Source organism: Vulpes vulpes, chromosome 11, assembly GCF_048418805.1.
Source record: "Vulpes vulpes isolate BD-2025 chromosome 11, VulVul3, whole genome shotgun sequence".
In the NCBI taxonomy this organism is placed as follows: domain Eukaryota; kingdom Metazoa; phylum Chordata; class Mammalia; order Carnivora; family Canidae; genus Vulpes; species Vulpes vulpes.
Window position 1 is genome coordinate 16,912,802 of NC_132790.1, and position 26,926 is coordinate 16,939,727.

At 40.1% G+C, this 26,926-nt stretch overlaps 1 protein-coding gene across 2 annotated transcripts in view; it reads right to left on the reverse strand.

The window, feature by feature from the left end:
- Positions 1–3,022: 3,022 nt before the first annotated feature.
- The window catches only part of ZNF143 (zinc finger protein 143), a 60,257-nt gene continuing 36,353 nt past the window's right edge, over positions 3,023–26,926 (reverse strand). For both annotated transcript variants that reach the window (XM_026008279.2, XM_026008280.2), the window contains exons 11-16: positions 23,385–23,564; positions 18,955–19,182; positions 15,142–15,290; positions 12,059–12,220; positions 4,988–5,134; positions 3,023–4,026 (exon numbers count right to left, since the gene is read on the reverse strand). In XM_026008279.2, the coding sequence (XP_025864064.2) occupies positions 3,943–4,026; positions 4,988–5,134; positions 12,059–12,220; positions 15,142–15,290; positions 18,955–19,182; positions 23,385–23,564 (950 nt within the window). In that variant the 3' untranslated portion in view covers positions 3,023–3,942. The remainder of the gene's footprint in view (positions 4,027–4,987; positions 5,135–12,058; positions 12,221–15,141; positions 15,291–18,954; positions 19,183–23,384; positions 23,565–26,926) is intronic.

The following is a 26,926-nucleotide window of genomic DNA, read 5'->3' on the forward strand; positions in this document are numbered from 1 at the left end:
TTTATTTATTCCTTAGAGACACAGAGAGGCAGAGACATAGGCAGAGGGAGAAGCAGGGTCCCTGCAGGGAGCCTGATGTGGGACTCGATCCCAGAATCCCAGAATCATGACCTGAGCCAAAGGCAGAGGCTCAACCACTGAGCCACCCACGTGCCCCAACAATGCTAGTTTTAAATATCATAGTATTTAACTCGTGTTTGAAATCACTGGAGGGCCCCTGCGTGGCTCAATGGGTTAAGCATCTGCCTTCAGCTCAGGTCATAATCTCAGGGTCCTGGGATTGAGCCCCGATATGGGACTCTCTGCTCAGTGAAGAGTTGGCTTCTTCCTCTGTCCCTCACCCCCCTCATGCTCTCTTTCTCTCAACTAACTAAATAAAATCTTTAAAAAAATGAAATCACTGGAATCATGCAATTCGAATTCCATGACTTATCCCAGAGGGTCCTTGGAGCTGGCTAGAAGAACAAACAGAAGCCGGGCTCAGGAAAGGGGGAAGGAGAAAGTCAGGATCGCCCAGGCACAGAGCTTGTAGACAGCGTCCACCCGGGCACAGGACTTCACAGGTTCCTGAGGCAGGTACATCTTGGTCTCACAGCTGCCAGGCCCCCCTTCCCACGGGCCTGCCCTCCAGCCCACAACAAACAGGCTACTCCCAGGTATCTTCACAGTTCAAAACTGGGAAGCGCTCAGTACAGGGGTGAGCAAGAGGCTCGCCCCTCTCAAGACTTGGCTAATGTTAGCTGTTCACCTGGAGCCCTGGAGTGCCGCCATGGGCGGGGGGGGAGGCTGGCCCCCTCTGTGCAGACTCCACAGGGTGCCTGTGCCCCACACCCTCCTGCCAAAAGCAGAGGGCATGGCAGCAGTAGCAGGGTGAGGGAGAGAATAGGAAGTTAGGTAGGGGGGTGACAGAGAACCCCCTCCAGGGAGGCTGGCAGGGGGTGGGGGGTGGCACTGGGTCCCACTGCTCCAGGAGACCTCACTTAGAGAACACAAACTCAAACATAAAACTATTAAGAATTCCAAGACTGCAACCACAAGGCATTAAATCCCAAGTGCAGGGTCTTGTTCGACTGCACTGGTCACACGTCTGTGACTCAGCTGTGTTCCTTGGGTGAAAAAGAAGAGGGATTTGGCTGGCGTATTCTTTGGAAGATCTCATCCTTGTGGAAACCTAAGCAAAGAGTACTTCCAGCAGAGGGGGCTGAGCCAGCCTTTCTCCACTTCCCTATGCTCCCTTCCCCAGCTTGGCAACAGACTTCAGCTCTGTCCCTGTCCTTTCAGTCCCCTCACTCGCTGCTCACTATTGGGATCTGCCAACTGTTGACTGGTTTACAGTCTCATCCGAGCTAGGAAATACTGGACTGTGAAGTCCTGGAATCCAGTCCGTTTCAGGGCTGAGTGCATGGTTTCCTGTTACTTATGAAGTCCCAGGGTTACTGTGCGTGAAAGGCAGCACGAGACCCTCCAAAGCTGCTTTGCCCCTGCAGGCTTGGAGGTGTCGGGAGGGAGGGGACAGAGGGAGCCATCTGGCCCTCGGGGCAGCTGCCACCTTTGGAGGATTGAGGAAGCCAAGTCCTTCTCTTACTCTATTTCCTAAATTCTTATGACTACAGACTGTAGGCAATATCCTTTTTCTTTGTAGTGGCCTCAAGCTGTGTCTGGGAGAGTGAGGGTTTTTCTTGGACTAGGTTTTGCCTTGAGCACAGTCTGGATCACATTGCAGACTTGTGCTCCAACCGGCCCTATTTGTCAGGCGTACTCTTGTTACAGCTGGAGTCTTCCCTTGGGGGAATGTGCCACCTCCTTAGGCCTCCGAGGTCCATTCCCAGGAAGGCAGGCAGGGGACAAACCAGAGCATTCCTCTGCCCTTTTCCCTGGTGCCAGTAGGAAAGCATTTTCTTTTGAGCTGAAAGAGAATCAGGCCAGCAGAGTCCAGCTCAGCCCTGTCCAGTCTAGCTGGCAAAGGACCTGGAGAGAGGGAGAAAGCCTGGAAGCTGAGCAAAGGCAGCTGTAAGGAGTGCAGGGAGCCTGATAGCTTGGGTTTGGTTCTGGGAAGCACAGCAGGCCTGGGTGAGCCCAGCAGAGGAGCTCCCTGTCAGTGGCCGGACCAGGACTGGAAGGCCAGAGCACCACTCTGTGATTTTGCAGGTCCTCATCTTTATCTCCCAGCCCCTTTGTGAGCCTTAGCAGGCCTTAGCTGGGAGTTCTGTGTGTGCTGAAACATCTCCGTCAAGAGTGAAGACTGGACCTGTGTGTACGACTAAGGCCTTTTCTAATGTTGAATATCTATGAGAAGCTTTGAAGGGAAAGCAACTCGTCCCCTGCCCAACCCTGAAGGGTTTCCCATTTCAGATGACTAAGTCATGACCCTTTTTAGCCAAGACTTCAAAGAACCTCATCAAAGATAACATCTATATTAAATAAAACAGTGCAACATTTCCCCCCTTTTTACTGTAAAGCTTGAAATGAAACACAAGGCACATTTCAATTTCAGCTCTCTGGCAAACAAAGCACAGTGAACCACGGAAAGGAGTGATTACTGCAGGACGAACCTTCCCTCCCCTGCCCCCCTTTTTGGGGACCTTGGTGGACTAAGCTGAATTTCTGACATTAGACATGGTTTTTCAAGTGCTCAGTTTATGAGGCAATCGGAAAACCCCAGAGTGCCTCCTGATAATCTCTGCGGTGTGGGGAGGTGAGGGGAAGGCACACGGGCATGCGGTTGGAAAGTCTGGGTCTTGCCCCGTCTTTGTCCTGCCTCTTCACAGCCGGAGGCCCTGGGTGAGACTTCTAACTTCTCTGGAAACTGTTTCCCCTTGTACAAATGGGGATAATAAATCTCATATACCTCACAAAATTGTTTTAAGTACGTAAAAATGTATGAAAATATAACTTTTTCTGTGCTTGATAAATGCGATGTACTCTCAATCTGTGTGTGCAGCGTTATAATCGATGCCATTTGGGGTATTTTCTGCCACAATCTCCCCCACCCCACCCCAAATTAATAAAACAAAGGTAAAGGTAACATTTAAAAAATTGCTGTATTCAAAATTAATAATAAACTTTAGGGTAAATAAGCTTTAAAACAAAAGTACATAAGCAAAAATAAATAATTTACACCAACCCACTAACCTAATTTTCAGAGTAAAGCCATTTTCAATTACAGCACTGTTATCCCGGGCTCCAGCCTGTGGTCAAACTTTGATAGTTCACTATTTTTTAAAAACAGTAACAAAAAACTGAACGCTAAGTAAAATCTTTAACAAAACCAAAGCACTGGATTTAACTTTTTAATTTTAAATAACCAAACTTCGTCATTTTATACATAATCCAATGTGATGGATCCAATTCAATTTAATTAGCATTTCCACTTGAAGAGTTGATATTTTAACAGGGATGGAAAACTGTAATGAATGGTCTTCAAACCGTGAGGTACAAATAAAAACATACAAGAATACAGTAGAACAAAAACTGCAGACACCCTCTTAACTTGGGGAAATATTCAAAGGCTTTATATCCGTTATTATCTATGATGGCTTTTGGAATTGATTGTTTGAAATATAGAACCTTTAACGTTTTAGATACAGCCTTTATTTTTTTTTCACAGTAAGTTAAAAATCCATTGTAAGGCTCCATTAGACTCCACCAATCTTGCATGTAGACTCTAGGAGTTTGCCAACTGATAAAAGAGTAATATGAAAATTTACTGTATTGCCCTAATTTCATACATCCTTGTACACAATGAATCAGTTTGGGAATCTATTCCAAGAATTATATACACAAAAGTGTCAAGAATAAAATGTTCTCCACTCTTGCATAAAATTGTGTACAGTATTTCAGGAATGGAAAAGCTCTAATTTTCCTGGACCCGGGTTCATGGATGTCTGCTGCCTGAAGATGAAAGGCTCCTCCTGCTGTAGTAATGTTCCACTGTTCTGAGGATTAATCATCCAACCCTGGCGTTTCTCCTTGTTGGATCCTAGATGCTATTCTAATGGCTTCTTCCAGAGATGGCTGTTCTCCAAGCTGAAACAGGAACAACCACAAAGCCATAGTCAAGATAATACCAAAGAAACAGTATATGAAGGAAGAGTTCTCTCTGTAGTTCTGACACCTGGACCTATTTAAGATACTATGGCTGATCCCATCATTAAGAGCACACACACACACACACACACACACACACACACACACACACACACAAAAGAAACAAACAAACAAAAAACCCGAAACAAAACAAAACAAAAAAAGAGCACACACACACAGAATTCTTGCAGGAGAATAATGTAGTAGATTTCTTAGGATTTTGATAAACCTTCACTCCTGCAACAGACAAAAGATGCTCATCTCTTCCAATGGAGGCATTTAGAGAGCTTCCGGAGCCTTTAGCTTCTATGCCCATAAACTAAATTAAAACCAATAGTTGGCATTTTCCTGAGCATGTGCTAACTCTTCTCCAGCTAAATAAATGAAAAACAACTCTTTCCAAGGAACGATAATCTGCACCTAGCATTCTAGACTCTCTGCTTCAGTCCAGGGACCTGACAATAGTTTTTTCTGCCTTCTGATGTGGCCCCAACATAAACTACAGCTGAGCAGTGACTGATTCTCACCAGAGGACTAACTTAGGGTCTGTGTTTACACTCAGTTTGTCTCCAAGAAGTAGCTCTTCAAGTGCTTTATAGAAGCCTGCCTAATTAGACTTATTTTTGAAAGTAAAGATGGCTGGCTAGGGGCACGCTGGAATGTATACCAGAAGCTTTATTTTTCCTCCTGTAAATTACTCTAAAATATACAAAGATAATAGAGAACAAAGTGCTGGTATCTTTGAGTCCTCCTCAAACACAGCAGTTTTCTTCAAGTAGCTCAGTGCCATAGATTATTCTGTGCCTGCCTCCTGAAAAGGTTATGAATAAAGCACAGCGCACAAGGCTGAGAGATATGAAGTAGTCCTGCTGTCGCTGAGGATGGCGGTCACTGCACTCACCTGAACTGCAATCTGGGTGCCATTGGATGTTGCCACTAAGGTCAGGGGTCTGGTTTCCGTGGTTACTAGGTGATGGCTGTGCTGTTGGTGCCCCATTTCCGATGAGGCAGTGTGGAATGCTGCCAAGTCCTGAGCCACAATCGCAACCTTAAACAAAAAGTACATGGGAGTAAAGCTATGATTAATTAAACTTCATTAACTTTATAAACTTCATTAACATTAACTTCAAAAAACAAATGTTTTTTTTAAAGATTTTATTTATTTATTTATTCATGAGACACACACACACACACAGAGAGAGAGAGAGAGAGAGAGAGAGAGAGAGGCAGAGATAGAGGCAGAGGGAGAAGCAGGCTCCATACAGGGAGCCCGACATGGGATTCGATCCTGGGACTCCAGGATCAGGCGCTGGGCCGAAGGCGGTGTTAAACCGCTGAGCCACCCAGGCTGCCCTAATTAAACTTCATTTAATGCGTGGGACTGTCTTTGGATTTGAAAGGAAAAATTCCCTTTTGACCACTGGCTTGTAGAAGCCTAGAGCTGGAAGAGTATTTATATAATGTCTATTCTAGATAGTGCTTCTTCTTTTTTTTTAAAGATTTATTTATTTTATAGAGAGTAGGGGGAGGGGCAGAGGGAAAGAATCTCCAGCAGATTCCCTGCTGAGCGGGGAGCCCCACACAGGGCTCAATCCCATGACCCCAAGGATTGTGACCTGAGCTGAAATCAAGAGTCAGACACTTGAGCCGACTGAGCCACCCACGTGCTCCTGGATTCTTTGTTACTTGAAGTTGAGGCTCAGAAAGACCTTATCTAAGCTTAGTGAACCAGTGTCACAACGGGGTAGAGGACACTGGACAGTGGATCTGCTACACCAGGCTCATTAACCAGGGCAGATGAGACTATGCCTAGGCTCTACTACCTTAAGTGGCTGCTTGGGAAGTTATACATGTGGATGAATTCAGATCTCAAAGGTCTATTTATTCTTGAGTTGGGGTAAGTGGTAGGTAATACACTATTTTCTCCTGTTTACTTGTTTCATTTAAAATTAGATTTCCATTTAAGAAGGAAAACTGAAAGGGGTGGAGATTGAAAGGAAGGGGTCACAAGGGAACTTTCTGGGGTGATGGAAATGTTCTCTATCTTGTTTGGGATGGTGGTTATATGAGAGCACATGTTTAACAACTCATTGAAATGTAAGTTTAAGATCTGTAAGTTTTATGATGTGTAAATTTTACCTCAATTAAGAAAAAACAGACTGTGGGCTGATATGAAAAACCTCATTAGTGCTCAGACAAATGACAATAAAAACAGAATTCAACTTTTGCTTGTGAATTATGCAAGTATAAAAAAAAATCCTCCATACTAGCAGAAAGAGTACAGGGAAACAAGGAAGCTTTTAGGTCCATGGCATAATTGTTAAACTTTTTGGAAAACAATTTTGCAGTATGTAGCAAACAGCTTAAAATATACCATTAATTCAATAATTCCATGTCTAGAATTTGTTCCTATGAATATAATCAATTTCTGTATGTGGAATGAATAAATCCCATTTGATGGCATTACCTTACAAATGATAAAAATCCTTTTATAAAAACGTTTAAGGGCAGCCCGGGTGGCTCAGTGGTTTATCCGCCTGCAGCCCAGGGCATGATCCTGGAGACCCGGGATCGAGTCTCACATCTGGCTCCCTGCTTCTCCCTCTGCCTGTGTCTCTGCCTCTCTCTCTCTCTGACTCTCTCATGAATAAATAAATAAAATCTTTAAAAAAACAAAACAAAATATTTAATTGGTATGAGAAAGTACTCAGAATGCAGTGTTAGGTGGATGACAAGCACAAAATTATAATCCTAACTCTGTATACACACAAAGCTAAGTAGTCCTAAATGCTGAGACTAGTTATTTTAACATCAAAAGGGTATAGGTTTTTTTTAGATGTTATTTTTAAGTAATCTCTACACCCAATGTGGAGCTTGAACTCACAACCCTGAGATCAAGAGTCACACGCTCCACTGACTGAACCTGCCAAGTGCCCCACTGATAGCAGATTTTGAGTTTGTCTCTATTTTTAATTCTTTTGGATATATATCTATAAGTGGAATTATAAGATCATATGTAATTCTATGTTTAACGTTTTTAAAGTAAGCTCTGCCCAACGTGGGTCTTGAACTCATGACCCCAAGATCAAGAGTCGCACATTCTATGAACTGAGCCAGCCAGGTGCCCAACTATGTTCAGTATTTTTTTTTATGTTCAGTATTTTTGTAAAATATTTTACTTATTTATTTTAGAGAGACGATAGAAAGTGCGAGCAGAGGGGAGGGGCAGTGGGAGAGGAAGACAGAGACAGAATCCTAAGCAGGTTCCACGCTCAGTGCAGAGCCCCCCATAGAGCTCAATCTCACAACCCTGAGATTATGACCTGACCTAAAACCAAGAGTCAGACACTTTACCAACTGAGCCACTTAGATGCCCCTATGTTCAACTTTTCCACAGTACTCGCACCATTTAATATTCCTATGACCAGAGTTCCAATTTTTCTGTATCCTCGGCAACACTTGTTCCTGTCTTTTGGATGATAGCCTAACCTAATGGGGGGAGTGGTACATCAGTGTGGTTTTGATTTTTATTTCCCTGATAACTAATGATGTTGAGCATTTTTTCATGTGGTAATTGGCCATTTCTAAATCTTCTTAGAGAAATGTCTATTCCCCAATGATAGCAGATTTTGAGTTTGCTCTTGTTTAAATTGGGTTTGCTTGCAGGTTTTGTTATTGTTGAGTTATAGGAAGTCTTTATCTATTCCAAATATTCATCCCTATCAGATATATAATTTGCAAATATGTCCTCTCATTATATAGGTTGTCTTTTCACTCTCCTGTTCCTGGCCTCTCATGCATGAAGTTTTTTATTTTTTTTTTCCGTTTTCAAATTTTTATTTAAATTCTAGTTAGTTAAAGTTTTAAATTTTGAACATGGTAAATTTATCTATTTCTTTCATTGCCTCTGCTTTTGGTATCATACATAAGAAATGATTCCCTAATCTAACGTCATGAAGATTTTCATCTATGTTTTCTTCTAAGCATTATACAGTTTTAGCTCTTAAATTAGGTCTTTAATACATTTTGAGTTAATTTTTATATGTGGTATAAGGTACTGGTCCAACTTCATTCTCATGTGGATATAGTTTTTCTATCACTATTTGTTTTAATTAATTAATTAATTTATTTATTTATTCATGGAGACATAGACAAAGAGAGGCAGAGACATAGGTAGAGGAAGGAGAAGCAGGCTCCATGCAAGGAGCCCGATGTGGGACTCGATCCTGGGACTCCGGGATCACGCCCTGAGCCAAAGTCATAGACGCTCAACCACTGAGCCACCCAGGAGCCCCATCTATCACCATTTGTTTAAAAGACTATCCTTTCCATTGAATGGTCAAATTTTAATTGTTGAAATTTAATTGACTATATATGTGAGGGTTTATTTCTAGGCTTTCTATTCTAATACATTGGGAATATGTATTACTTTTATCATCTCAAATTAAAATAGATGGAGAGCATAGACTCTTCTGTCTATACTTGCTAGGTAGGCTTCTAGAGGCACTGGAAAACTGAGTCTAAGAAATGCAATTACCTTAATTGAAAAAAAAAAAAAAAGGCCAGTGAAGGACCAATTGCTTTCTTCTGATGCATGTACAGAAGTTAGGCAATTTAAGCATTACAGATAATTCATAGGTGGTGTCTGGAACACACCAAGTGGATAATCAACATTTGCCCAATGGCCTACAGTTGCAACAGAAGGAGCAGTGGCAGCATCTGGTCCTCAAATAAAACCCCCACTCCTATTGTGATATCCCTGGTTGCTGGAAGCTGCCTGGCTTCATTCCAGCCCTCAAAGCTACCTCTCCTGAAAATCTTCTTAGTCTCCAGGCCACAGATAAACTACAAAAGAATGTTTGCTTTAGGGTCACTATCCTTCTAGACCTGCAACTGTAACTGGTACAACTGTATTTACCCAAGCTGTGCTATACATCCAAATAGGAATCCTACATCCATGGAAAGGACTGGGACCATTCCGAAAGACAGCCTGAAAGCTAGTGGTTGGGTTTCACTTTAAAAAAAAAATTTATCCATTTATTCATGAGAGACACAGAAAGAGAGATGCAGAGATACAGGCAGAGGGAGAAGCAGGATCCTGCAGGGAGCCTGATGTGGGACTCGATCCCAGGTCTCCAGGATCACACTCTGGGCTGAAGGCGGCACTAAACCGCTGAGCCACCCAGGCTGCCCTGGATTTCACTTTTGTTTCTGTTTTTTGCATAGGGCATAATTAGCAAACAATAAAAATGCATAAATCGTTAGGTGTTCTGTTGAGTTTTGACAGTTAGATACATCTGTGGAACCACCACCTAAAAATAGAGAACAGTTCCTTTCATATTCTATCCCATCAATTTCTTTCCCCCAGTCAAGCAGCATTTTCTGATTTCTATCACCATAGATTTGTTTTGTCTGTTCTTGGATTCCATATAAGTGACATCATACAATATGTATTCTAGTGGAATTGCTGGGTCATGGGTCTAAGAAACCACCAAACAGTTCTTCAAACCGGTTGTATTTTACACTCCCCCGAGCATGTACGAATGTTCTAGTTGCTTCACAGCTTTACCAAATGTTAGTCTTTCTGTGTAGTCATTTTCCTGTGTCTGAAATGGTGATATATTATTGTGATTTTATTTTTATTTATTTATTTTTTTAAAGGTTTTATTTATTTATTCATGAGAGACAGAAAGAGAGGTGCAGAGACACAGGCAGAGGGAGAAGAAGGCCCCATGCAGGGAGCCCAACATGGGACTGGATCCCGGGTCTCCAGGATCAGGCCCATGGCTGAAGGCGGTGCTAAACCGCTGAGCCACGGGGGCCCTGCCCCTCTTATTGTGATTTTAATTTGCATTTCTTTGATAACTAAAGACTTGAGCATTTTTTTATGTTATTGGTCATTCTTGTACCTTCTTTTGTAAGAGGTCTGTTCAAATGAGCAAATGATTTGCTCATTTAAAAAAAAATTTTTATTGGGATGCCTAGGTGGCTCAGCAGTTGAGCGTCTGCCTTCAGCTCCTGGTGTGATCCCAAAATCTGGGACCGAGGAGCCCGCTTCTCGCTCCGCCTCTCTCTGTCTCTCTCATGAATAAATAAACAAAATCTTTTTAAAAAATTTTATCTATTTTGCTCATTTTTATTGTTGAGTTGTAGAAATTTGTTATATATTCTCCATACAAATCCAGTGTCAGATATATATATATATATAGTGTGTGTGTGTGAAGATATTTTTCCCAGTCTGAGGCTCATCTAATCTTTTTCTTAAATGTTGTCTTTTGGTGAGCAGAATTAATTTTGATGAAGTCCAATATATTGGCTTTTTTAAACTGATATGCATTTTTTCATCCTATGAAATCTTTACCCTAAGGTTACAAAAATATTCACTTTTCTTCCAGAAGCTTTAAAATTCTGAGTTTTGTATTTCAAGGTATAGAAGACTTTCAACTTTGTTCGTTTTTTCAAGAGTGTTTTATCATAGATCATTCCCATTTCAAGTAAATTTTAAAATGAAATTATTTAATATTTTCAAAAAAGTCTGCTGGAATTTTGATTGTGATGGTATTGAACTTATAAATTAATTTATGAAGAATGAGAGTTACTAATTTTGACACTTTTTCATTGAACATGGTAAAGGCAGCTGCAGTGAATCTCAACATTGCTTTCAGCATAGTACATGAACCATTGTAAAATGTATTAATATCATGTCTTTATAGAAACTGAAAAATTAAAACTACAAAGAAATATATTAGATTGGCAAAAATTCAAAAGTTTGATACCATTGTGTTGATTATACAGAAAAGAAAGAGGCAGTCTCGAATGCTGATGGTGGTAATGTGGATTAGTACAACCCCTTCACAAGAAGGGAAGTTTGGCACCACTTATCACAATTACAAATGCACATTATCGGGACGCCTGGGTGGCTCAGCGGTTGGGCATCTGCCTTAGGCTTGGGGTGTGATCCTGCAGTCCCAGGATCAAGTCCTACATCGGGCTCCCTGCATGGAGCCTGCTTCTCCCTCTGCCTATTTATTTCTGTGTCTCTCATAAATAAATAAATAAAACCTTAAAGAACAAAACAAAAAACAAATGCACATTATCTTTTCACCCAGCAATTCCACTCTAGGATTTACCTAGGAGACATACTCACACACATGTAAAATCACATGAGCACAAAGTTACATGTTGTTTGAAACAGCACAAGACTTTAATTATGGTGTTCATACAGTGAAATATGATATAGTTTTAAAAAATAAGGAAGCTCTCTGTATAATGAAATAGAAATATTTTCTAGATGTATAGTTAAGTTTAAAAAAAAAATAAAATAAAAAAAAAAAAACAAAATAAGGTGAAGAACAGTATAGTTTACTACCATAAGAAAAAAAGGAAGGTGGGGCGATGACTTTCTATTTGTTTGAATGTGCTTCATGAATTGTTGGAAGACTACACAAAAAACTAATAACAGTGGATTATCTCTGCAAGGGCAAGGACTGAGTTGATGGAAGTAGGGATAGAAGGAAGATTTTTATATACTCTTTGATTTCTGAATTATGTGAATATATTACATATTCAAAATATTAAATAAAATAAATTTTGCAAATGAATTTTTCCTAAATATCTGAGGATGATGATAGGAGGAGCTACCACTAATGAACACTTAAGATACACCTGGGCTTTATATGAAGCATTTTATTTATTTATTTATTTATTTATTTATTTATTTAATGAAGTATTTTATACACATTATCTCATTCAATCCTTATGGCAACTTTCTGGTGTGGATGCAACAATCACTCCTATTTTACACAGGAGGAAAAACTGAGACTCAGAGGCTTATATGGCTAATAAGCTGTAAAGCTGGGATTTAATCCAAAGTTTGTGTGCTTAACCACCATATCGCACTGCATATCTATGTAACAGTTATGATATTGATCTATGTACTATATTGATTCATATAAAAGAAAATAGCCATTACCTGCTGCCCTTCTGTGCCCTCCGCAGTAACCATAGCAACAGAGTGTGTTCCTGCTGAGGAGATGACCGCATCATGAGCCGGGACTGTGATGGGTGTGCCATCCTGCGTTACCATTGTGATAGTATTGCCAATGGCTTGCATGTCAGCTTGAGATATGTTGACCTGCAATAAAAATGTGTTTTACAAGTCAGTTTCTTGTCATATTTGGAAAAAAAAACAACAACAACTTTTAAGTAAGTTCTACACCCAATGGGGGGCTCGAACTCATGACCCTGAGATCAAGAGTTGATGTTCTACTGACTGAGTCACCCAGGCACACCCAATATTTGATAATCTTTATTAAGGACTAGGCCTAATCCTTGCCTAAGTCTACTCTAGGGGAGCAAATAAGAATTCTATAATGGAATAAACTCTTTAAGAAAAAAATCAGAAAAACTATTTTCTTTTTTGAGGATTTTATTTTCAAGTAATCTCCACACTAAACGTATAGTTTGAAGTCAACCCCGAGCTCAAGGGTCATGTGTTCCACATACTGAGCCTGCTACGCATTCCAAAACCGACTCTTTCCTTCTTTCTTTTTTTTTTTTTTTTAAGATTTTATTTATTTATTCATGAGAGATACAGAGAGAGGCAGAGACACAGGCAGAGGGAGAAGCAGGCTCCATGCAGGGAGCCTGATGTGGGACTCGATCCTGGGTCTCCAGGATCAGGCCCTGGGCTGAAGGTGGTGCTAAACTGCTGAGCCACTGGGGCTGCCCCCCAAAACTGACTATTTCTTAGATACATTTTCTCCTCTCCATCTCTACGGCCAATTTAGGTCCTTATTTTCCTCTCATCTGACTTCTGGTAACAATACAACTTCTTTCTACGTATCTAGTCTAACCCTTACCTAAACCATCCTCTACTTAGACACCTTTCTAAGAAAATAAATTTTATTATGCTCCCTGCTTAAATCACCAGTGACCCCCCCTCCCCCCATCACTAGAGTTCAGACTTCTTACATGGCATTCATGACCTTTCACAATGTGGCTTCCCCAGACTCATCTTCCACTACATCCAAACCAGCATCTGGTACTCCCAGCCACAACTAATTGTTCGCTGTCCCAGAGTATCGTATTGTTATATCTTTGTGACTTCTCCCTTTCCTTCACTCTGCCTGCCAGACTCATGAAAATTCTTCAAGATCCAACTAAATGGCCACTCTCCATAATGGCTTCCAAGATTCCTTCAGGAAGAATCATTTACTACTTCCTCCAGACTGCTGCTGTACTTTACACATCCCTCAATTATATACCCATCATTATAAGAAGTTATTGTTCACTTAGGAATATCTCTCTCCTAGTAGACTATGATACCCACCCCCACTTTCTGTACTCCCCACACTCAGCCTACCAAAATATCTGGCATTGGGTAGAATTCAATAGCTGCTATTTAATTTTATAAAGAAATGGAAGAGAAATTTAATCCTTGAAGGAAATGGGAAGGTTACATTTGGAGAAAATACATCGGGATAAGAAAAACAGCTCTTTTGGAACATGAAGGGGGATAAAGCTCATTTTATCTGGTCAGAGAGGAGCCAGGAGTGGCTGACATAGCAGTAGGTTCCAGTCTGATAAACAATAGAATTATCCAGCAACAGAACAGGCTGCCTCTTATGAAAGAAACTGCCTTATCTGTTTGGGGCGTGGGGGGGGGGGGGCAGGGGAGGCTGTAGTGAGAAATTATCCTGTGTCAGGAGGGAGGGAGGTGACTTCAAGAGGGCCTCTGTCGTGTTGATCTAATTCAAGAAAAAGTCTTAGGCTTGATGCTAAACTAAAACTGGGTTAGTAAATATGTTTAATCTTGCATGGCAATCAGTGGACAAAGACTACTGTGAGCATAATTAGTGCTGTCAAAAGTGAGGAGGACGGGCATGAATGAGATGGCATAAGTACCCTGAACTTTCCAAACCTAAATATGTTCTGCCTCCTAGTTAACATCAGCATAGTAATAGTTATCAACACAGAGGGCGGGTTCATCATGGGAGGTGAGCTCTGAGAGAGGCAGGGAAGGAGAGAGCTCCCTGTGGAAGAGGCAGTTACAAGAGGATAAAGAGCTCCATATGCCTATTTCTACCAGATACTAAGACAATCTCAGTTGGAGCTTAAAAATGAAATCAAGTCTGAATTATTTTAAGCTAGTGGCATCTAGAAAACAATGGTTCAGAGAAAAACCATTATACTGCTTTCCCTGGGGAAATCAAGATACTTGGTCTATTGATTCTGGGAGGTAAGTTGTGTGAACTTCCATAACTCCAGGTAGGGACGGAACCATACCCTGGAAATTTTACAGTTGTGCCCATTGCTGACTTCCCAGGATCTTTTTTTTTTTTTTAAGTCATCTCTATATTCAATGTGGGGCCTGAACTCACAACCACAAGATCAAGAGTTGTATGCTCTACTGACTGAGCCAGCCAGGCACCCCCCCTCCCAGGATCTCTCTCTTTTTTTTTTTTTTTAAGATTTTATTTATTTATTCATGAGAGATACAGAGAGAGAGAGGCATAGACACAGGATGAGAGAGAAGCAGGCTCCATGCAGGCAGCCTGATGTGGGACTTGATCCTGGGTCCCTAGGATCACACCCTGGGCCGAAGGCAGGCACCAAACTGCAGAGCCACCCAGGCATCCCCCTCCCAGGATCTTTTAATGATGCCATCACATCCTCATTCCTTCAGCCAAGGCTCTGCCGGTTTCTCAATCTCACCTCCTGGATCTAATCAGCTACTAAATCCTAGCCCTTCTCTGAATTATGTTTTCTCATGGATCCTTTACTTTTCAATCCCTCAATTTCTCTGTGGCTCTGACCTTTTATTACATCACCTCTGAACTCTACCAATAACACCATGTGAACACTGGAGTCACTAGGATCCTCTCTCCCCTAATGTACCTGTATGTAGTCTCTTACAGCAGACTACTGGAAAACCTTCAGCTTTAGCACTGTCTATAAGCTGATATTCAAGGCTTTCCTCAGTTGGGGCCCAACCTGCCTTCCATGCCCATGTTCAGAGAAATATTATTTATTTGGCTTTTGGTGGATACTCACATGCTGAGTCCCGTCCTGGGATATGAGTGTAACTTGTTGACTCAATCCCGACTGGGTTACTGTGGCTACTTGTGTAGACACAACATCATCCCCTTCCACACCTGTAACATACGTGATCTGGGACCCTTTAAGAACATCTTCATTTTGACCTATTTAAAACAAATGAATCATTTATTTGACCAACCAACCAAGTTGTTTAGAAAACAGGATATTTTTCCCTTTTTAAAAAAATCACTTTGAATATTTTTTCCCAATTTTTAATTGTAATTCCAGTTAGTTAACATATAGTGTCATACTAGTTACAAGTGTATGATATAGTGATTCAATGCTTTCATACAGCACCCAGTGCTCATCACAAATGCCCTCCTTAATCCTCATCACCTATTTAACACATCCACCACCACCTTACCCCCCACCAGTAACCATCAGTTTGCTCAGCATAGTTAAGAATGTTTCTTGGTTTATCCCTCTTTTTTTCCCTTTGCTCATTTGTTTTGTTTCTTAAATTCCACATATGAGTGAAATCACATGGTATTTGTCTTTCTCTCACTTATTTCACTTAGCATAATACTCTCTACCTCCATCCATGTCATTGTAAATGGCAAGATTTCATTCCTTTTTATAGCTGACTAATACTCACGGACACAGGCTGCTTCCCTATCTTGGCTATTGTAAATAATGCTGCTGTAAACATAAGAGTGCATGTATCCTTTTGAATTATTCTTTTTTTAAAGATTTCATTTGGGAGAGAGAAAGGATGCTGGAGTGGGAGGAGGGGCAGAGGGAGAGAATCTCAAGTAGACTCTGTGATGAACATGGAGCTTGGCATGGGGCTCAATCTCACAACCCTGAGATCATGACCTGAGCCAAAATCAAGAGTTGGATTCTCTTTTTTTTTTAATTTTTAAAAAAAATTTTTTTAAAATTTATTTATGATAGTCACAGAGAGAGAGAGAGAGGCAGAGACACAGGCGGAGGGAGAAGCAGGCTCCATGCACCGGGAGCCTGATGTGGGATTCGATCCCGGGTCTCCAGGATCGTGCCCTGGGCCAAAGGCAGGCGCCAAACCGCTGCGCCACCCAGGGACCCCAAGAGTTGGATTCTCAATGAACTGAGTCACCCAGGCGCCCCTCTTGTTTTTGTATTCTTTAGGTAAATACCCTGTAATATGATAATTGGGTCATAGGATAATTCTATTTTTAACTTTCTGAGGAACCTCCATACTGTTTTCCACAGTAGCTATACCAGTTTGCATTCCCAACAGTGGATGAAGATTGTTTTTTTTCCATGTCCTGGCCAACACCTATTGTTCCTTGTGTTGTTGATTTTAGCCATTCTGCCGGGTGTGAGGTGATACCACAGTGTAGTTTTGATTTGCATTTTGAAAACAGAGCATATTTTAAATATGTCAGAAATACTTGTACAAATTAAAGTGTATACATATTATATTCCAAATCATAAAAATGGCTTCCAGCACCTCCTTCCAGTTCTTCTACCTCCACTGTAGTAAAAAGCCAGACCAAATCAAAGCTGACCAAACTATATCTTTCCACATCAAATTTAAATGTACTAATTTTGAGGGCACCTGGATGGCTCAGTCGTTTAAGTGTCTGACTTCTACATGAGTCATGATCAGTCCTGGGATAGGCCTGAGTTTGGGCTCCATGCTTAGTGGGGAGCCTGTTTCTCCCTCTCTCTCTGCCCCTCCCTCTGCTTGTGCTCGCTCTCTTTCTCAAATAAATAAATAAAATCTTTAAAAAGAAGTTCTAATTTGGGGAGACCTCTTTTATTCTTAATTGGAGTAGTTATGTGATACTGTGCATGTATGCTGGGGTAGTGTGGGGGTGGGGGGGATGTGGGAGGCAGGGGTGGGTACTGTACAGAAAGGCTGCCTGGCAAGTAACCCTTTCAACATGGCAAGAATGCACTAAGTACTTGTGGTCACTTAAGAAGCTGTTAAAAATGATAAGACAATCTTCATAAACATTAACCACAAAACCGGAATGGTGTGTAAACAGAACCTACTAATACTAAATTACTTACTCTTTAACACAAATGATTGATTGCAAGTCATCAGTACACAATGTGCACATTGTGTAAAGACAATGTAATAGCATATTATTTGCAGTAAGGTTAATCATTTAATAAGGGACAGAACAGGAACCCCCATCCACTTCTTTATTTCATAAAGAACCAGCAAGTAAACAGCAATTTCAACAGTCCATTACTGCTATACTTGGCAACCAGGAGGCCTGCTGATCCCTCTCTTCTATTGCTTTCCACCTCCCATGAAGCCAGAAAGAAGGTAAATACGGTGTTTTTTTTTTCCCCCCTTCAAGGAAGGACTTATGCTAATTTAAGAGTACTTCTCAAAGTTAGTGGCTGCCACTGCACTCATATGGCTCTGGTCATGGTGGTGTAATCTCCATGGCAGTCATTACTTCACGTCTGTCTGTTCTGTGTCACAGCTATTTATATACTATTATCCCAATGGGCTACAAAACCTCGAGAATCATAGGAGAGGAAAGGAACACAAACCCATCTCTATTCTTGGAAAAACAATCTTAATTTATTATTCCTTTAACAAAATGTGTATTGTTATTATATTACACTATTTTCTAGAATACAAGAAATTCAGACTATCTGAAAGAGTAACTTTTCAGGAAGAGACTGAAGCTGCTTAAAAAAGAATTTTAAAACCTGAGCTTGTCATCATTAAAACTGGTTTAAAAAAACAAAGCCTTGGGGTAGCCCCGGTGGCGCAGCGGTTTAGCGCCGCCTGCAGCCCAGGGCGTGATCCTGGAGACCCTGGATCAAGTCCCACGTCAGGCTCTCTGCGTGGAGCCTGCTTCTCCCTCTGCCTGTATCTCTGCCTCTCTCTCTGTGTGTGTCTCTATGAATAAATAAATAAAGGTTTAAAAAAAAAAAAAAAAAACAAAGCCTGCCTCCTAACTGCAAGGATCCAGCAGTTGCAGGAATATCTAATCATGCACACTTACAGTGCTAGAAATACAGCATCCAGGGCTGAAAGAGTTGTTACCTTCTATCATGTGGCAAATGTCTAAAAAGACAAATTAGGACTACAGGGAATGACTTCAGCAGGTAGTGAGTGATCTGTTCTTTCCCTTATTCTCCAGCCAACTTCTTTCACTAAAGTGTTTTTCAACACTTTAATATAAGAGTGGGAAAATATGATTTAATTTTCAAATCTACTTCATTTAGAAGGTAATCAGCGAAACAGTAGGACAGCCTATGTTTTGTTTTTTAGAAAACCTTTACCTACTTACCTATGCTATCTAACTGAAATCACAGAATGTAACCCTCTAACATATTTTTTCCCAAGACTTCTTTTTTTTTTTTAAAGATTTTACTTATTATTCATGAGAGACACAGAGAAAGAGAGAGGCAGAGACACAGGCAGAGGGAGAAGCAGGCTCTCTACTGGGAGCCTGATGTAGGATTCGATCCCAGGACCCCAGATCACGACCTGAGCCAAAGGCAGATGCTCTACCACTAAGCCACCCAGGCACTCCCCCCAATCCTTCTGTTCAATTAGAAAACTAAACAGGGAAAAAAACAAAATAAAAAAACCAAAACCACAACAAAAACACCTCCCAGACTAGACCAACTTCCCTTTTTAAACATCCCAGAGCACAAAGTCCCTTTCTTTGATAGCAATTTTTACAGTTATAAATTATAGGTCTGTGTAATTTTGTGAATGAAACTGTCATCTGAGAAAATGCTATGAATCATAAATTATGATGGATGTTGAGTCCCCAACACAGAGACAGATCTACTGGAAAGAATGCTCACCTGGAGGAGGCTCAAAGAAGGCCTCCTGCTCTTCCTCAATGGGCTCAGTGTCATTGTGGGCCGTCCGCTTGTGCATGGCCAGCGTGGAGATCTGCTTGTAGGTCTTCCCACAGTGGTTACAGTTGTATGGTTTGGAATGAGTGTGAACAACATGATGTTTGTACAAACTGGAATATTCTGTAAACCTTTTGTCACACCCAGGGACTGTACAAACATATGGCTTTTCACCTAAGGAAAGAACACACATACACAAAAAACAACTTTTACATATGAAGGCATATCACTGCATTCCTCCCATGGGGGAAAATAGCCTCTAATGGCAAAATTGGTAGTTGTCAGATCTCATCCTATACTGCCATGAGGCAGAACACAAGAAAACACTCCCTAACTATGGTTTCATCTTAGCTCAAAAGGTAGTCCGCATTCTGAGTCTTATCTCATGCCTGAATACCACTTTTCCCTTAATTTTAAGGGATGAGAAAGGAAATGTTGCCCAGTTTACTATAAGCTTTGATAAAACTAATTTATTATTAACTATAACTAGACAGCTCAATGTTAATAATCCTATATTAAAAATAACAATAAGTAAAATTATTACTATAACAAATGCAGCTTTCCCTAAGGGTTTTATAAGGACAATAAAAAAAAAGATTGTCTACTAGAAAGAGTTTGGACACTTTGGTAAACCTAAAAGGACATTCCATTTCTAAAATGTGCATATGCATGTGTGCATACACGTGCATGTCTTTATTCTCATCTTGTACCTTCCTTGGGTAACTATTTTCTTGCATGGCTCTAAATACAGTAAAACCATCCATAAATAGTAAAACCTCACACTAATGTAATCTGTAACATAAGTCTTCAGCATAAAGTATTTGGAAATTGCTTCCTTCCTCTGCCCAGTCTACACTCTCAAAACAGGGCAGGTTAAAGTTCTTATCTTGGTGAATGATTATGGGAGAGATGTGTTGAGGCCAAGGCCAGGCAGGGAAATGGTAGGCAATTCCAACAGAAAACCTGCCCCGTTGATATTTAGGCTGGAATAGAAACCACCACTAGGTGGCACCAAACCACAGTCAGGATAGAAGTGGATTTGACAAGTTTTGGAGCTGTCTGCTAGCCTTCCATAGCCTCAACTAGGGCATCTATCTAACCAACTCTGCAGGAATGGATTGCATTTTCCATGGCCGAATCTTTGCACTTCATTTATAGCATAATGTGGGCATTTACTGTATCTACCTGATGATCATTAGCCAATCTTTTCTTCCAGTCCAGACCAACCTCTTGGGTCAGACCAAAACTTATAACTAAGTACTGCATCTCTCTACTTCAATGATTCTCAATCATGTACACATATAAAAGACCTGGGTTGGTTGGTGGGTTATTTGATTTGGACTTGGGTTTTTTTAAAAATATATACTAATGCCTGGGTCTCATCCCATAAAATGTCAGAATTGTGCAGACAAAATATGGGGAACAAGTCTATTTTTAAAAAGTGAATCCAATGTGCAGTCACATTTAAGAACACTGCTCTATATAAATGTTCCAAAGATCAGTATGGTAAACTTAATGTAGGCATCCCTTTTACTGGAATGTAATTTGTCCGTTAGACATGTGGAACAGTAAACTTTCAGGTAATGAGTCTATATTCCATTTGCATTAAGTGGGAGAAATGTTTTCCCAGCCCATCTAAAAATCCCAGCCAATCTCCCCAAATATTATACAAAGGTTCTTAAGAACCTGTGTTATAATCCACCAAGAATGTCTATATAACATGAAGCACTTCAAACACCAACTATCTAATTACTTAACATTCAGTAAAGTCAGCAGTAGGTATACTTTTGTAAACACAATGATACCATATAGTACCAGATAGAAATTTTGTTTTCCTTCACCACAAATATGTACTATAATCTAAAAATCAAATATCTTAAAGATATAAAAGGAATGCAAATTATAGTAACAAAATATAACTTTTCTTCTAATCTTCCAGGCCTCTTAGATTTTCACAGGCTTCTCCAGTTTCTTAGAGAAGACTAATAATGTAGGGAACATGATGGCAATAATGCATATTACACAACGTAAGCATAAAATAGGACACTATATCGGAAAGAGGGCTTCAGGACTATGTTCTCTTACTTAGACTCACGTGCGACTTAAAATTTTTTCCTTTCATATAAAAATGGATGCACACATAGACTCGTTATAGTGGGTTTTAAGTTTGGATAATAAATTTTGCGTAAAAAAAATTTTTTTGCGTAAAAACTTTGCAAAGCATGAAGGCAGTTATACAGCTGGTAAAAGTTCAAGGGGGAGGGATATCCAGAGATCTATAGATTCTAAACCGACAGCATTCTCTTCCCTTTGACAGTTGCTCTCCCCGTCTCACCAATAGCATCTAACCTATTACATAAGCTAGATTGATAGGTTCTTCTTATGCCTCGTTTGAGTAACTGAGTCACCAAGTCCCTTGCTGATACCTCTTCAATGTCTTTCATTTCTCTAGCCCACTTACTTTGAATATTCTAACAGCCCTCATTTTCTTCGCTATTGGTCTCATTTCCCTTTAACTTCTTTCTATAACATGGACTGAGTGATTTTTTTTTCTAAAAAAAACAAATGGGGGGCAGCCCGGGTGGCGCAGCGGTTTAGCGCCACCTGAAGCCCGGGGTGTGATCCTGGAGACCATGGATGGAGTCCCACGTCAGGCTTCCTGCATGGAGCCTGCTTCTCCCTCTGCCTGTGTCTCTGCCCCTCTCTCACTCTCTCTGAATAAATAAATAAATAAATCTTAAAACAAAACAAAACAAAAAAAACCTCAAATGGTCTTTAAATCCTCTTAAAGCTTCTTCTCTGCCCATAGACATATTAAAATTTGTTAATGTACTCTCTCCAAAGGGAAGGGATTATTGTAGATCCCTGAAAAGATTTCCAGAGATACCCAGGGATCCAGGGAATGCAGCCAGGGAAACACTGCAACTAAAGTTCCATTCTGTAAAAATGTCTTTTAATTTTAAATGATTGCAAACTTACTCTTAATATTAGTAATCAAGACAATGCATTAAACAACTTCTTGAAAAACGAATGCACATCCTGCCTTAGCCTCCCATTGGCCTTTCCCTTCCCAACCATTAAAAACAGATTCTCAGAGTGCAGCACTGAAATTAAAAACCTTTGTACTGAAAATGATACTATCAAGGATGTGAAAAGACAACCCACAAAAAAGGAAAAAATATCTGTAAATCAAATATCTGATAAGGGATTTGTATCCAGAATATAATAAAGTATTCTTACAACTCTAAAAAGAACGAAATTTGAAAAATGGGCAAAGGATCTGAGTAGACATTTCTCCGAAGACCTACAAATGGTCAGGAAGCACTGAAAAAGAAGCTCAACATCTTTAGCACATCAGGAAAATGCAAATCAAAAGGACAGTGAGATAGATCCCATTTCACACTTGTTAGGATGGCTATAATCAAAACGACAGATAATGTTAGCTGTGCTGTGGAGAAACTGGAACACTCACACTTTGCTGGAGAGACTGTAAAATGATGCAGCCACTGTGAAAAACAGTTTGGAAGTTCCTCAAAATGTTAAACACAGTTACCATATGAGCCAGCAATTCCACTCTTAAGTATATACCCAAGAGAAATGAAAACATAATTCACACAAAAACTAGTAGTGAATACTCATAGCAGCCTTATTCCTAACAGCCAAAGTGAAAGCCACTGTTGAATGAATAAATAAAATGTGATACATTCATATAATTACTATTATTATATATAATATATATTATATTATATATTACTATTATTACTATTCAATAATTAAAAGGAAAGAACTACTGATATAAGCTGTGACATGGCTGAACCTCAAAACATTATGCTAAGTGAAAGATGACCTATGAAAAACACCACGTTACGCGATTCTATCTGTAGCAAATGTCCAGAAATGGGCAAATCCATAAGTACAGAATGATGACTGCTTATGGCTGGGGGATGCAGGTGAGAGAAGACTGCTAATAAGTATGAAGTTTCTTTTAGATGGAATGAGAATGTTCTAAAATTGGACTGTGGTGACGGTTGTACAACCCTGTGAATATACTAAATAACAGTGAATCACATACTTTGATTAATGAATTTATTTATTCATTTTTACTGAAGTATAGTTCATCTCTCCCCAATTCAACTGCCCTTGACAATGTCTTCTCTGTCTCTGTGTCTTGGATGCCTGGCAGGGAAACACACAACAGTGTTCAGTTAACTGTCTGCTGAATAAATGAATGCATAAATGCTAATGTGAAGTTGTATTTTTTTTAAGTTGTGTGATTACCCCTCCACTATGCCAGGTGGTAGAAGGAGGAGGGAAGGAGTTACTGAAAAATGGTTTATAGAAGAAAGACAGAAGACAAAGAAATCAGAGACTGTTACCTGTGTGTATTCTCACGTGATTTTTATAATTGGTTGCACTGGCAAATGCCCGCCCACATCCTGGTTCTGTGCAGTAATAAGGTCTTTCTCCTGTGTGTGTCCTAATATGCACTTTTCTGATATTTGATGTTGTAAAAGACCGACCACAGCCTTCAAAGGGACATTTAAAGGGCCTTTCTCCTGCAATTACAAAAAGAAGTAAGTTAAATGGTATAAAAATACAGAAAAGCAAAATGTCTTATCCTTCAATTCTGCCTACAAGCATGCTTAAGACTCTAGGTTTCCTGTACTGGGCTTCCCTTTCAGGGTTTTTTTTTTTCTTTTTTCCCCCCTGTAAGTAGCATCTTCTACTCCAAATTTAAATTTGTGTAGGGAGGGCAGCCAGGGTGGCTCAGCGGATTAGCACCTGCTGCAGCCTGGGACGTGATCCTGGAGTTCCGGGATCGAGTCCCACGTCAGGCTCCCTGCATGGAGCCTGCTTCTTCTCCCTCTGCCTGTGTCTCTGCCTCTCTCTCTGTGTGTGTCTCTCATGAATGAATGAATGAATGAATGAAGAAATAAATTTCTGTAGGGAAAGTTGAATATTGTTCAAAACTCATCACTGACTGCATGACTTTCCAAGATGGAGTCATTCAGGTGGGCATATGAAAAAATGATCTGAAAAAAAAAAAAAAACAAAAAAAACAAAGAAAAAAAAAGAAAAAATGATCTGAGAAAAGCAGAGAAAGAAAATCATAAAGAAATACAAAAGAAAAAGTCAAGAATTAGATTTGAACAAAAAATAAAAATAAAAAATTTGATAAACTGGAAAAAAATTATATTTGCACAACCCTAGAATCCCCACAAAAGCTTATCTCCTAACTTTATTTATTCTGTAATACCTTGAAAAAACTTTTGTTTTTTAAAAAATCTGGCGTCTAGCACATAACACATATTACATATACTTGCTGAATATATTACTATTCTCATAATCTAAGCTTAGAAAAAAGTCTGTTCTGCCAGTTATATTCTTTTTCTTCATACTTGCTTTACACAAACTCAGAACCCAAAGGGCCTTTAGCTTTTAACTGTCAGGCAGAAAATGTAGCCTTTGGTTTTGATTCCCATATGTACTTTTCAGACCGAGCTCAAATTAAGCAAGCAACTTTTGTGGTTAAAAAAAAAAAAAATCTCTGTACGTGTGTAAATAAATAGATATAAAAGTTTGTTATTTTTCTTTTGGTTAAGTAAAATTATACTCTGCTTGCTGGTAAAAACCATTCCAAAATATTTCTTCCCTCAAGTATGAAATCATTTATAAAGAAGCAGGAACCAGGATGCCTGGGTGGCTCAGTAGTCCAGCGTATGCCTTCAGCTCAGGGTATGAACCCAGGTCCTGGGATGGATTCCTGCATTGCCCTCCCCATTGGGGAGCCTGCTTCACCCTCTGCCTTTGTGTCTCTGCCTCTGTCTCCCGCTGTGTCTCTCATGAATAAATTAAAAAGACTCCTAACTCTGGGAAACGAACTAGGGGTTATTCTGTATGTTATTCTGTATGTTGGCAAACTGAACACCAATAAAAAATAAATTTATTATAAAAAAATGAATAAATTAAAAAAAAAAAGGCAGGAACCTCTGATCCTTTCTTTAGAGAAAGTTTTTTTTTTTCCAATGTGTTAACCTAAGGAAAACAGTTTGTCTTAGCTAAGTCCCTTCTCCTCTCTGAATCCTGATGCCCTTAACGTTTTCCCAGCTCTAACATGCTGTGATAAGGAATCCAGCATTCTAACAATCCCCATGGTGTCATACAGACTATCCTAGCTCTGAAATCACTTGTTTGTAATAAACACTCCTGAAGCCGCCTTACTCAATCCAACATTTTTACCAATGAAAATATTCATGATTTAATAATTGATGCATGAATATGTGGTTTGCTAAATGAATACAACAAAGAAATTCCAATTCCAATGTTTTGACCAAATATTAATGGAACTAGATTATGTTTTTATGTAACTTTTATGTAACAGATTGACATTATATAGCAAATCCAAATAGAATTTGCAGGAATTTGGAAACATTTGCCCCTGAGAACAATGGATAAAAATAAGTACATGGATGAAATAGAAGCAGAGATTAAGGCTTTGTTCCTAAACATTGTAAAGCAAAGCCTATGTGGGATCATATTTGAACTAAAAGCTAAACTTTGATAGACAAGTCCTCAGTGGAAATTTGCTAAACTATTTCAGAATACTTAGAAGTATCTGGGGATTGGGGCACTTGGGTGGGTAGTTTAGTCAGTTAAGTGTCGGCCTTCAGATCAGGTCATTATCCTGGAGTCCCAGGATGGAGCTCTGCATGGACCTCCACATCGGACTCCCCGCTCAGTGGGGAGTCTGCTTCTCCCTCTGAATCTCTCCCTTCTCATGCTCCTCTCTCTCTCAAATAAATAAAATCTTAAAAAAAAAAAAAGTATCTGGGGATAAAGTTATACTATGTTTAAAACATTAGTAGGGGGGCAGCCCAGGTGGCTCAGCAGTTTAGCGCCACCTTCAGTAGGGCCTGATCGTGCAGACCCAGGATGGGAGTCCCACATCAGGCTCCCTACATGAAGCCTGCTTCTCCCTCTGCCTGTGTCTTTGCCCCGCCCCCCCCCCCGCAGTCTCTCATGAAAAAATAAATAAAATCTTTAAAAAAAAATAAAAATAGGGATCCCTGGGTGGCGCAGCGGTTTGGCGCCTGCCTTTGGCCCAGGGAGCGATCCTGGAGACCCGGGATTGAATCCCACGTCGGGCTCCCGGTGCATTGAGCCTGCTTCTCCCTCTGCCTGTGTCTCTGCCTCTCTCTCTCTCTCTCTCTCTCTCTCTCTGTGACTATCATAAATTAAAAAAAATAAAAATAAAAAAAATAAAATAAAAATAAAACATTTGTAGGGGATCCCTGGGTGGCTCAGGGGTTTAGCGCCTGCCTTCGGCTCAGGGTGTGATCCTGGAGTCCTGGGATCAGGTCCCATATCAGGCTCCCTGCATGGAGCCTGCTTCTCCCTCTGCCTGTGTCTCTGCCTCTCTCTCTGTGTCTCTCATGAATAAATAAAATCTTAATAAAATAAAATAAAATAAATAAAATAAAATAAAATAAAATAAAATAAAATAAAACATTTGTAGTAAAATTTCAAACTAAATTATTAAGCTATAGATAAGCTTAGTCAACAGGTTATTACAGCATCTTTTATCAACAGTTTCTGAAATTCTTCCAACTCTCATCCAAAGCAAATAATTACCTTTATAATTGGTATTCTGATTCTACAAATAATCAAGTACAAGAAAGGGAGTAGAGGTGAGATAAAAACAAAGTACCCTTGGGGATCCCTGGGTGGCGCAGCGGTTTGGCGCCTGCCTTTGGCCCAGGGCGCGATCCTGGAGACCCGGGATCGAATCCCACATCAGGCTCCCGGTGCATGGAGCCTGCTTCTCCCTCTGCCTGTGTCTCTGCCTCTCTCTCTCTCTCTGTGACTATCATAAATAAATAAAAAAATTAAAAAAACAAAAACAAAAACAAAGTACCTT